The sequence below is a fragment of the Hipposideros armiger genome, unplaced genomic scaffold (genome assembly GCF_001890085.2).
Source record: "Hipposideros armiger isolate ML-2016 unplaced genomic scaffold, ASM189008v1 scaffold_1271, whole genome shotgun sequence".
NCBI lineage: Eukaryota > Metazoa > Chordata > Mammalia > Chiroptera > Hipposideridae > Hipposideros > Hipposideros armiger.
Window position 1 is genome coordinate 236433 of NW_017732621.1, and position 13343 is coordinate 249775.

Below are 13343 nucleotides of genomic sequence, written 5' to 3' on the forward strand. Positions count from 1 at the left end.
TTTTGTTCTTCAGTCTAGTTGTGGAGGATGTTGCTTCACTGGACCAAGTTGGCACCACCATTGCGCTCTTCCCTGGCAAGGCAGATCAGTCGCCGGCTTCTGGACGGCCGCTCACTGCAGCTGCTGGCTACACACAGTAGCCCATGGCAACCCACTGCAGCAGGGGCTGCAGCCTACGCCGTCGCCGGCGACTCACGGTAGCCCAGCTCCATGTTGAGCTGTTGTTCAGCATCTTAGCTGTAGAGGGCAGTGTCACTGGCCCTCACAGGTGGGATCCGAACCGGGGTCCTCTGGCGTCCCAAGCCAGTTTTTAACCAACGCGCCACTCGGGCGGCCCTCACTTTCTTTTTTATAATATGTTTTTGTACAGTAGCTCCCCCATCCACGGGGAATACGTTCCAAGGCCCCCAGTGGATGCCTGAAACTACAGATGGTACAGAACCCTATATATACTATGTTTTTCCTATACATACATACGTATATACATACATACATACATACATACATACATACATACATACATACATATGTATCTATGATAAAGTTTAATTTATAAGTTAGGCATGGTAAGATATTAACAACCATTACAAATAAAGGAACAATTATAACAATATACTGTGATAAAAGTTATATGAATGTGGTCTCTCAAAATACCTGGACTTTTCCATTTAATGTTTTCGAACTGTGGTTGGCAATGGATAGCTGAAACTGCAGAAAGTGAAACAGCAGATAAGGGGGGTACTGTTGTATGTAGCTTATCTTCTCTGGCGGACTGCAAACATGGTAGAGGCAGGATCCAAGTCTGGTTCAGTTTGCTGGCTTCCAGGAGCACTTCCATATGTTACCTTGTACATACTAAGCACTGAAATAACTAGAATGACTGGCAGATCAGATAAGTGCTTCAGAAAGATAATAGTGGTGAAGGAAAGATTGAGATGGAGAGGCTGAAAGGCAGGGAACCCAGTTAAGAGACTATTGTGATCCAGGCTAGAGGTGGTGAGGGCTCAGCAAGTGATAAGAGGGATAAAATGGAGGCAGTGAATTGTTGAGTTTCTGAGAACCATATGATTACACCTCTGGTCCAAAAATTGGAAACCAAATGCAAAGGAAAAGGGTTTCTGTCATATTTTGAGTTCTCTTTACTGAGTTGCAGTTTATTCTGCTGGTCCAGGTCTAATGTATAGTTTTATCTTTTGGGTAATAGTATTAGATTGCTTTTCTTCTATAGATAGTAATTGTACCTGTAGACACTTGAGATGTGTTGATTAACTGGAAGCTCTTTTTCAAACAGAAAAATGAAAACCGATTCTATTTGAAGGAAGTGAATATCAGCATGTATTTGGTTAATGGCTCTGGTAAGCAAAGCACTGGCCTTGGGGAAAAGAGTGTGGGTTACACTGAAGGAGCAGAAACCATAGTTGTTTTGTTACCAAATAGTGCCTTATTTAATGGGACAGAAGATTTCATGTGAAAATTGTGCCTTGACCACAACTTAAAAATCAGTAAGTTAGAACTATAGCATTCTATCTTTTGCAGTATCCCGTATTTTCAAAGCATGATGGATAATAGTTAAGAGTGTGACTGAATTTTAGACTATAGAAACATCTATAGAAAGACAGGGAACAGTGACAGATGTTTACTAGAATTAGTGGGGTGATCACATTGTAAGGTATCAAAATGTCAAATCACTATATTGTACACCTGAAACTAATATAAATAATTGTATACCAACTATACTTAATTTTTTTCAAAAAAAAGCTAGGGAACCCAATGATTGGAAGAATTAGTTTTTGTAGGTAGACCCTGTACCCCAAGCTCCCATACGTCACTGAAAAATCCTGAAGACTGCCCTACTTTTTATGTTGATAGGATATGAAATTACTAACATATTTTTTCTTTCAAGTTTTCAGCATTGGAAATAACAATCTTACCTACTGGGATGCCCCCCTGGGAAGTTCTTATATGTGCAACAGAGAGCAGACGGTTTCAGTGTCTGGAGCATTTCAGATAAATACCTTTGATCTAAGGGTTCAGCCTTTCAGTGTGGTAGAAGGAAAGTATTCTACAGGTAAGAATGAAGCAAGTTTTATTAATAATTTATGTTCTTATGTTGACTTTTCCTTTGAGTCTTGGAAATTTAAGCATTGAAGCAAATGTGAATTCACCACTCGACTCTGTTGTGGAGTTCTCATAGCCTTGAGCAAGTGGTATCACTATATTTGGCTCATCATTTTGCTCAAGCTAGATTTTTTTGTGATCTGAAAACCATTTGCAACGAAGTTCGTAAAGCTAAAAACTGATAGAAGCTTTTTTCCCCCAATAGAAGCTTTAAGTGAGCTTTACTTAATGTAGGAACACTCTCCCTAGGTTTTCGTTTGTGGGAAGGTTGGCACTTATTAGGAGCAGCAGCTTTGGGCATCTTGCATCTGCCTTCTTTGGGCCATCTTCTCACTGGAGACATTTTCATACTCGAATAAAAGCATTTTGGTCTTATTTTGTTGAGACAAAAGATTGCAGTAGCAAAGCCTCAAATACCGTGAACTATGTTTTGGCCAGCCAGAATGGTTTGGAGAGTTTTCAAAGCATGCGAATGAGGCTTTTTGAAGATCTACTCAGGCCTCATGGTAGTGTTTATCAGATTTTTAATAAAAACTTTGTGAAGGGCTCATTACAGTGTGTTTATACAAATATGAAAGATGCATTTGAAATTGCAGTGTTAAAATTTACATGAAGAAAAAAGTGCATACACTTTCTTAAGTGACTTATCCTTTTAAACGGATTCCTTAGAATTGGGGGTTTGTGGATTGCAGCTCTGCTGAGCGCAGCTATTCCAGACATCTACAGCGTTTTTAACAACGAATTCCATGGTTTCGAAGGAAATGTGGAATCTGTGTTTAAAAGTGAATGTGCTGTGAGCCACTGAGCTACTTTTGCAGTAGTGCTGAATACTTGGCCTGCCTTGGCTAGGCCAAAATGGTAGGTTCTTCACCCTACCATTCATGTGACTAGAGAGGTTAATCACACTTTAATTTTTTTTTTCAAGAATCCGTTTTCTCTTTTGTTTGTTTTTCTTTTTACTTCAATTATTTTGATCCTTCAATACTTTTATTTTTGAGTCTTTATCTAGCTCCCCTACATTATTACCCTAACTTTAGGTCCAGGTTTGTGTTTAAAATGTAAAGTCATTTGCAGTGTAATATCAGCTCAAGCCTGTTTATCTAGTCATCTGTAATAGAGGTGAGCTCTGTCCTTTGTCTAATTTGAAACTGTGTTTTTTATGTTCATAGAATTAAAAATGTCACCCAAAGGAACATACAACATTTAATATTGATAATAAATGCATGATCGATTTGTGGAGATAGGTTCTTGACTGTGGGTATCTATAAATACAACACATTGGTAATACTTGAGGAGGAGGAAATAGACTTGCAATAAAGTAAAAAGAGTGTTGATTGGATTTTACTGGATCAAACTATTCCCTAGACATAGAATAATAGCCTGTGGGCTTCCAGTCCTGACCAGATTGATAAATGTAATAAACACACACAAATTAGTAAGAGGTCCCAGTTTCTTGACTTTGTAGCCACTAAAATCGTGTACTCTAAGTCAGGGATCTGCATACTTTTTCTGTAAAGGCCCAGACAGTAAGTTAGGTTTGAAGACCACATGGCCTCTGCCACAACTATTCAACTCTGCTATTATAGCATGAAAACAGCCATAGGCAATAAACAAATGAATGGCTATGTTCCAATAAAACTTTATTTGTGAATAGTGAAATTTGAATTTCTTATAATTCTCATGTCTCACAAAATATCCTTCTTTTGTTTTTTTTCCAACCATTGAAAAATTTTCAAAAGCCGTTTTTAGCTCTTGGGCCAGATTTGGCCCACAGGCTATATATAACTTGCCCATCTCTGTTCTAAAGGATTTCAGAGCAAGCCTGTTCATTCTCATCTCACGATTAAACCTTCCTGATCTGGTCCCAGTCTCCCAAAAAACATTCCCTCTACCACTAAGAGGCTAATTTGGTTATGTGAAATGGACTGTGTTAGTTGTCTTCATTCTTGATAAAGTAATACTCCTATTTTGTAAAGGACTTGGACATGTATGTGTTTACTCATAGATATGAGTATATATGTATTCATATATATGAATATCTATATATACACACATACACAAATGGAAGGACAAATATGTTTTAGGATTTTAATTCTAGAACAATCCATAATTTTCTGTAGCTTTGTCATTAAAATATACATATCTTAATTACTTAAAGTTAAAGTTATAAGAGCATTTCTGACTTTTGAATCAACATCTTTTACTGTTGGACATTCTTTTTTGATTATACTCATTATTTGTTACACAATTTTTCTCACCTACAGCCCAGGAGTGTTCGCTGGATGATGACACCATTCTAATACCAATTATAGTTGGTGCTGGTCTTTCAGGCTTGATTATCGTTATAGTGATTGCTTACCTAATTGGCAGAAGAAAAAGTTATGCTGGATATCAGACTCTGTAACACTAATCCATATGTTATCTCTGTTACAAAATTAATAAGCAAGTACAAGTTCCAACATGCAATACTGTTCAATTTAAGGCATATTTAGTTGTAGTTCTGATCTTAGAACCGGTAATATGGGGGATTTCATATTTAAATAAGTACAAACACCCCCAAAACTATAAATTACAAATTAGTCACATGATTTTGATTTTCCTAACCAAGGGATTTAAAACTGTTATTTCTACAGCAAAAGGCATGTGCAAAATCACCTGGATTATAGGTTCTATTTTATTGTCTTGAATTAGTATTTCATTGTTTTCTTTAGATATTCTGACTAGAAATATACAGTTTAGGAAAAACAGTTTTAAAAAGAGATTTTTTTCCTGCATATAGTCAAATTGAGACAACACATTCTACAGTGGATTTGTACTTGCTCCTTTTGCATTTTTTTCTGTGATTTTGTTTGCAGGTTAACTTAGTTGCTTTGACATTGCTGCATATTTGACCTATGAGAGATATGCCAGTAGATATGAACAGAGTCTAGTATTATTATGTTCTTAGCAATGAATGCTGTTTGAATACATTTTTATTTAATGTGACTATAATGACAAAAGATATAAAAGCTTTTTAAATTTTAGAATAAGTGTTAAGGTTATTGTTTAATCTTTTTTTAAAGACCTGGACATTTTAATCTTCTAAATTGCAAGATACAAGACTATTCCAATTGGGCATTTCAATCCATTTTCTAGGTGCTTTAGACATAATTGCTAGGCAGTGCCAATTTTAGACATTAGTCCTTTGTACTTGTAAATTGGCCTGTACATGCAGTGCTAAATTTAATGTAGGCTTGTCTTTAGCCTCCCAGTATCCTTGGTGGTGGTACTGTATTTTATTCCTTTCTTGTCTTTTCTTTTCCTTGAAGAAGAAATGCCAGTGTGTCCTAGAACCTAGATAAAGAAGTGCTCTTAGACACTTACAAAGTAACTCGCATCTAACACAAAAGTTTTCGTCTTCTCTTAGTCCATTAAAAAGTTGTTCTTTGTTCCCAGTTTAAATTGATTGCTACAACATTTACTAATTTGCCTCTCCCATTTAAATGGTTTTGTGCTAATCAAAACTTAGATTATTATTGTTCATTATGGTAGAATCATTATTAATTCATGTATTTTGTGTTCAGTTTTGTCATCTGGGGAGATGTGCCAATTGTCCATTTGCCTTGCACCACCTAATGTTTGTATGAGAAAGCAGAACATTTCAACTTGATAGTTAACACATCGAGTATTTCTTGCTGTTTCTAGATTTTTTTTTAAATTGGAATGGCTGAGCAAATATTTAAAATTTGTTAATATACAGTCATACGTCAAAGGTTCCTGAGTTTTTTGAGTGGGAGATTATGTGTCCCCTAATTCACTATAAAATGAGATATCTGTGTTTGAAGATATTATTGATGTTGAATAAATTTGGTAATCTAGGTGCACACACACACATACATACACACATGAGCAATTGCATGTTAAGCATATGTATGTCTATAACTATCTTTCGAGTTATAGTGGACTGCTAAATATTTTCTCCCACTTAAATTTGCTCTCTGTTTAGGATAGCCTGAAAGTCTTATTGGCTCAGAATCAGATTCTTTTTTTTTTTTTTTATTGGGGAATTGCAGGGAGGGGAACAGTGCTGGGGAACTGGAGGAAGGGGAACAGACAAGCTGCCGTCCCCTTGCTCTTCAATCTAGTTGTGGAGGACGCTGCCCCACTGGCCCAAGCTGGCACCATCATTGCGCTCCTCTCTGGCGAGGAAGATCAGTCGCCGGCCTCTGGACGGCCGCTCACAGCGGCCGCCGGCCGCTCACGCTGGCCGAGAATCAGATTCTTCACCAGCCTCTCTCTTAAAGCTACATTGAGCTGTATTGCCAGCTTAAGGCACTTTTGAAAGACTAAATATAAATCTGATTTTTAAAAATTATTTTTATTTAAATAGTGTCATAGTGTAAGATTGTTAACCTTAGAAGAATGGGTAATGCTTATAAGAATGTAGGCCTTAGATATTTCTCATGAGTCAAAACAAAGCAGCTTAAAAAAAAATTGAATGCACAAGTCGACGGCACTGGCTTAACGCTATTAATGTTTCTACGGTTAGATTATATACCTGATTCATATTAAAATACCTCTAATAAGCACTGTTTTCTAGAAAATCTGACTTCATTGAATATTTCTGTATTTTACATGGGCCAGTTTATATGAGGTTATTTACATTATTATTTCCTATAGCCACATGTTCTTTGACCTTTCATAGTTTCATTTGCTATATTGAGTTTACACCTTGATGGCCTAATACTCTATACGGTTCTGGGTGTTCCTCCTGTTTTGTCATGTGTATATTAAGAAACTGGTCCATGTAAATACTTCTCATGTTTTTTTCCTCAAATGTTTAAACCACTAGTTGATGTATGGTATTTCTCTTTAGATATTTGCTTGTCCATTTGCTCAACATACTGCTTCTAAAACAAACAATAAAGATTATTTTATTTCTTAAGGAAATTTGCTCACATTTTTTCCCGTTGGTTAAAGTCAAGATTCTGTACACCACAGTAATGGCAATTTCTTCCAAAAGGAAAAACTTTTCAAACGCTAGAAGTAGAGCTAAATTATTTCCAAAATGTTCAGTTGTATTACTACTATTTGGAAGAGTAGGGTCCCATACATAGGTCTCTACTGATGCTGGGCTGGCTACAGAATAAGCATCACTTGGGAAGCTTGTTATAAAAATTCAGATCCCAGGCTCCATCCCTAGAGGATTTAATTTAGCAGGCCTGAGATGAGGCGAGTGCGCGCGCGCGCGCGTGCGTGCGTGTGTGTGTGTGTGTGTGTGTGTGTGTGTGTGTGTCTGTGTGTGTCTGTATGTGTAAGTTCCCCAGCTGAATATAGTAGCGAATTGGAGAACCAATGATCAAAAATATTTATAAAAGCTTCAGAGTACCTCATTGTGCACTTTTTCTACTCCTTAATTGAGGCTGATATTTAATATCTATACATAGCAGCTGTACGTTGCAGCCAAATAATCCAAGCTATTTATCTGAACCAAAATAGGATTGTGTGCAATCTCTCTCACTCTCTCTCTCAGATACCCTAAAATATTTAGTATATCACATGCAAAATATTTAGCAATCTGGCTAGTAAATTTCCTCTGGATTACCCAGTTAAGCCATGTGACTGCCATTAATCATCACAGCTCTCACCTCTGCTACTAGCTGCCATGTGACTTGGGCCAAGCTCCTTAGCCTCTGTGGTCTCAGTTTCTTTTAGGGGCTGAGGGCTTTAAAATCCTGATGCTCTGTTTGAGTGGTAGTTTCCATTTCAGTGAAGATTTGAATAATTTTACAAGGATCTGATTAGAAGCTCCTTGTTAGGTATCAAGAACATAGTTTACATACAGTGTAAAAAGGCACCATCTGAAGTTTCTTTGTATTCTTCAGGAGGAATTCTTATAAGATTCCGATATTTTTTAAGATAACATTTCATCTCTGTTTAGGTAGATAATGTTAAATTGACTTGGGCTCATCTCTCTTCCACCCATCTCCTTATATTTTACCCTGGTAGCTAACTTTCTTCATCAATAATTGCCATATCTTGTTTTTGAAAATACTATAGACATGTTTGGGTGATACCGAGTAGCTTCAAGTATCTTTTCAGATTCATGCATACTTCAGTTTGATTTAAAAGGCATATAGCAAATAAGATGTGACAGAAGAATGTGATTCTTAACGCTGATTTTTCCAAAGAGAAATTTGATATAATTGGTTTTTTAAAAGGAGTTTTTGTTTTATGTTTTGTAATAAATGTGAATTTGAAAGATTTCTGAACTAACAAAATCGAAGATAATAGTGTTTTTAATCTACATAAAACTTTTTGTTGAAATTTCAATGGCTGTGAATTTTTTTATCTTTAAAAATCTTTACTGCTTCTGTGACTATTAAACTCTTTCATGAATAACACTTTTCCTTTCCCCAGAAATATTTTCAGTGCAGTTTCAACTGTACATTAGGCAAATAGATCAGATCAAAATGACTTATAGAATGAGATTTTTTTCTTCAGGATGTGATCCTATTAAAATTACTGCTTTACCAAAATTTCTTTCCATTACCTAAAGAATTCTTAAAGATTGAATTCATAAAATCAATAGTTATTATAAAGTAATACTTCACATGCTAATTGAGAACATTTTAAGTAAGTGACAACATCTAGAAAGATCCTTGTATTAGTGAAATTGCCTTTATGATCTATTCTGGAGCTATTTGTCTTACATGAAAGCCTTATTGGCAGTATTTATGAAAGTCACTTCAGTACTAGGTCAAATACCCAATTTTGGAAAGAAGACTGTATGAATCCATTGCCAGAATAAGAAATTAATCTAATGATTTTTTTAGAAAATCAAGTTATATTAAATTCAAGGTATAAAACTTTATGGTACATGTCACCTAATAGTTTATATGCTGAATGGTATTTTGGGAAATTGAAGGGGAGGAGCCAACTAGGTACTCTTAACACCATATATTCACAGGTCACATCTGGCAACCTCAGATAACTGGATTTTTAACAGAACCAAGAGGCAAATAAAAAGATCACTGAGCCGGGACTGCATCTTGTTCCCAGTTATTGCTCCAGGGGTTAGAATGGCACATTTCTTAAATGCAAACACAATCAGAAAAAATTCTTATTTTCGACACATTTTGAATAAGCTTAATTATCTGATTTATCCATACTTGATAGGTTGCAAACTAGGAGAACGAGGGCAGTAAGAGGCAAGGAAATGGAAAATAGTGAGAAGTGGTGATTCAGTATCCTAGCCTTCTTCACTCTGTAAACGGATCTCCATCTTCACCATTCATTCCTTCCTCCTCTCCAGTCTCAGTAGGGTTTCTTTTCCTAGTTAGTGCTCCTGGATTCCCTTTTCTCCTACCTCCTAGGAGACCTTGTACCATTCAGCATCTTCAATCTGTCAAATGCTAATGGCTCTTTCCCTCATCCTGTAAATACATTTAAGTCTCTTCCACCCTGAAGATAGCTTTTCTTGACCCTCTGTCCCCCTTGTAACTACCTCCCTATTGCCGTCTCTTCTAAACGTCTTCAAAATGAAGAGTATTGTATGTTCCCCATCCCAAGTTCTTGATCTTCTACTGGTCGCTTCCCATTCATTCCTAAGCCTACAGCAATTTGACTCATAACCCCCACCCTCCATATTGCTAGATCCAATGGGCATTTCTCAGACTTCTCTATTATTTTACAACATTCTCCCATGCTACCTAAACCTGTTCTTTCTTGGCTTCTGTGGCACCATTTTCTACCTGCCTTTTCTAATTTTTCCTTCTCCCTCAAGTGTTGGTGTTCCCAAGGATTTTGTCTTGGGTCCTCTTTTTATTACTTGCCCTCACTGAGAAATATATTTTTGTCCATGGTTTTAATTAGTACTTAGGTTCATCAACCACTGGGTTGGGTCACAGGTATCTTAAACTCAGCAGATCTCTGAATGTCCCCCTTTTCCACATATCCCCCTCCCCTCTCCCCCCACCTACACAAACAAAAAATAAACTCTCATACACAAATAACTACAAATAAAACTGAAATGCATATATTCTTCCTCCTATATTTCTATCATGATGAATGGCACTGGCATCTACAAAATCATTCAAGGATGGAATTGGAAACCATTCAGTTATCTCCTACCACACCCCCAACATCCATTTCGTCAGTTCTGCCTTCTAATTGGATCTCTAGTCTGTCCCTTATGCATCTGTACTTTGTTAACCCACTTCAGGACCATATTATTGGGCATGTGGACACTAGCAACACCACCAGTCTTGTATCTGCCATAACTTCTGAAACAAATACCCTGCTTAATATCCTGCTGCACTTTTTTTTTGGCTGAGCCATCCTGCCACCTGTTGGCAGCTCAGCGGCAGCTCAGCTCAGGCGCAGCACCACTGGCCCATGTGGGAATCAAACCGGCGGCCCTGCCGCTCAGGGCTCGTGCTCCCAAGCCAACTCCCAACCAATTGAGCCATTGGGCCGGCCTTTTTTTTTTGCCATTGGAATAAGGCCAAACTACCTCCAGCATACCTAGTACCCTTTTTCTGCCGCCTTTCCAGCCAAGAGTATCTCCTGATCCATTGTTCTAGCTATGCCAACCTACTTGCATTTCCCCTGAATTGCCATAGTTCCCTACCCTCCTTAGGTTTGTCTGTGCTGGTCCCTATATCTGGAATGCCCTTTTCCCATTACCTACATGGTTCATTCCTACTCATCCTTACAAACCCAGCTCCAGTGTCAGTTCTTTCAAAGTATGTCTTGTGTAACAAGACTGAGTGGAGTGTGCTTCTGAAACATGACACTTTGTGTGTTGCCTGTCCCTATTACAGCCCATTTTGAAATTACAGCCGCTGATTTCTTGGCTGACCCTCACACCAGACTGAACATCTTGAGACAAACACTTATGCCATCAGGGCCAGTTTTTATCTTTCCCAATTAGGAAGTGACCCTAGATTGCTATGCATTGAGTTCTTATTCTGCACTGTGTAGCTTATTTGGTTCATTTCATTAATACTTCACAATGTGCAGTGTTCCAGGCACTGTGCTGCTTCAACATCATAACAGTTTGCCTCTGGAAGCTCACAGCCTGATCATCAAGAAAAGGCTAATTCTATTTATCCATTATCTTCTGTTTAAGAAATCTGGGAAGTATGTGATCATTTTATATATCTTGTTTCCAAAATGACTGCATTTGGGGGGGTTACTTAAAAGTGTATGATTGAATTATTTGGGAAATCACTTTTGTGGAATATCTCATTTGCTGGTAATGAACGTCAATGGCTTGTTACCTTGTTGTAAAAAACCAAATATGTGTATTGGGAAGTGCTGCCATTTTAACTTAAAATTTACTGTTTTTGTTGCTGTTTCTGTTCTCAATTGTCCTTTCTCCACATCTAGCTCAAGACTGCAGTGCAGATGACGACAACTTCCTTGTGCCCATAGCGGTGGGAGCAGCCTTGGCAGGAGTACTTATTCTAGTGTTGCTGGCTTACTTTATTGGTCTCAAGCGCCATCATGCTGGATATGAGCAATTCTAGAACCTGCAATCTGATTGATTATATAAAAATACATGCACATAACAGGATTTTCTTGTCTCTTAGTTTTGAAACACTTTGCTCCTTAAGCTTGATGTTTGAAACTAATTCTTAAATCAGTCCCAGCATTTTGAGATAAATCTTTATTGATAAAAACTGTTCTCTTTGATCAGCTTAAAATAAAAAATGTTGTATTTACTGGTCCTGAAGACAAACTTGTTAAAAAGAACATTGGTGTGCAGTGTGTTAAGGTCTATCTTAAGAAGCCTTGGCCAAAATTGATCCTAACATAAGATGCCATAAACTTATTAACATGGCCATTATATGAATAAAATATGTAGCTGTCTCTTAATGGAATTAATAAATATTATTTCACTACCGGTGTTCTGTTTCAGTGTATAAGAACTATTCTGATTTAAACTCATCACAATGCCTTTGCATATAGTTCCAGTAGATAAATATTGATGAGGCATAAATGCCCATCAGATATGCTCAAACTTGGTTTTCAGTTGAATGTCCTCAGGACCATTAGCATTTTTTAGGTTATGTGACTTTTTGCTGATTGCTTTGAGTTAAGGATAAAGCCAGTATTTCAGGCTTCTGATTTTTTTCCCCTAGGTACATAACAGACCCAAAAGGCCACAACAGAACTTAAACTGGCTTCAGAATTTGCTTTTTAAAAATTGTTTCTTTTTCAGCAATAGAGACTGAAAAGATTCAAGCAGATTTAACCACTTGCCTTTTTTTTTCTTGTGTTATTCTCTTCTTTGGATGCCTAATTAACATTGAAAGTTAGAAATATTCTATGAGCCAATTAGGACACATTGTGTTGTATTTTTCTACCTCATCTTGTTGCTCTCTAGAGCATTAAAATATATTTAGTGTTGTCATCATACCAGTACTCATGAAATGTAAGCTAATAATCTCAGAAAGGATGCAGTGAAGCATAGCAAGTAGGCTCTTGCTTCTTCAAGACGGCCCCTGTGGGTCAGATCATAGATGAGGGGGTAGAGAGAAACTGTTGGCATTAAAATGAGCTAGATAATCAGTACCTATTGAAGCATACTCCTTGTTATATATGCAGCACAGTTATTGAATATATAGATAGATAAGGAAATTTTATCAGTAGACTTGAGAATACTTTTACATTGAAGTGATCATCTTATTAATTCATTCTATGTATATATATATATTGGCTTGTTCAGAATTTCTGTAGCTCACTGATTACAGTATTTTGGTATCCAGCTATCAGTCTCTGAAGGCTTTCAGTAAAATACACTAAAGCCTTTCAACAAAGGCTTCTGTAACTACTGAAATTCATATACTTAGAACAATAGCAACTGGCTTTCTTTTTTTATGAGTGACAAAAGTGCAAGAGGAAGAAAATATAAAATTAGAGGAAAACTACAAGTTATTACTTAACGGTAAACCACACAAAATATCACATTTTAATTGCATTAGACTTATACTGGAAAAGACCTTAAAGATTATTTTCTCTAACCCTATAACTTTACAGAAAGGGAAATGACTTTATCGAGGTTACATACCTAGTGGGCAACAAAACCATTATTAGCACTTTGATAAAAATTGTCCCAATGAAATCTAGTCACTCAATAGTAAAACTAGTTTAAACTTGAAGTTATGAGATCAGAATGTGGCACTTTGAGCTTCTGTACTAGGTACTTTCAATAAATAACACATGATCTCAATTTTAAG

The 13343-nt window shown here is 36.8% G+C and overlaps 1 protein-coding gene across 1 annotated transcript in view; it reads left to right on the top strand.

Annotated features, from left to right (window-relative positions):
* LAMP2 (lysosome associated membrane protein 2) overlaps window positions 1-12005 on the top strand; it is a 41029-nt gene extending 29024 nt beyond the window's left edge. The window contains exons 6-8 of the mRNA XM_019633279.1: window positions 1292-1355; window positions 1904-2068; window positions 11491-12005. Coding sequence (XP_019488824.1) covers window positions 1292-1355; window positions 1904-2068; window positions 11491-11630 — 369 coding nt within the window. The 3' untranslated portion in view covers window positions 11631-12005. The remainder of the gene's footprint in view (window positions 1-1291; window positions 1356-1903; window positions 2069-11490) is intronic.
* Window positions 12006-13343: the final 1338 nt, after the last annotated feature.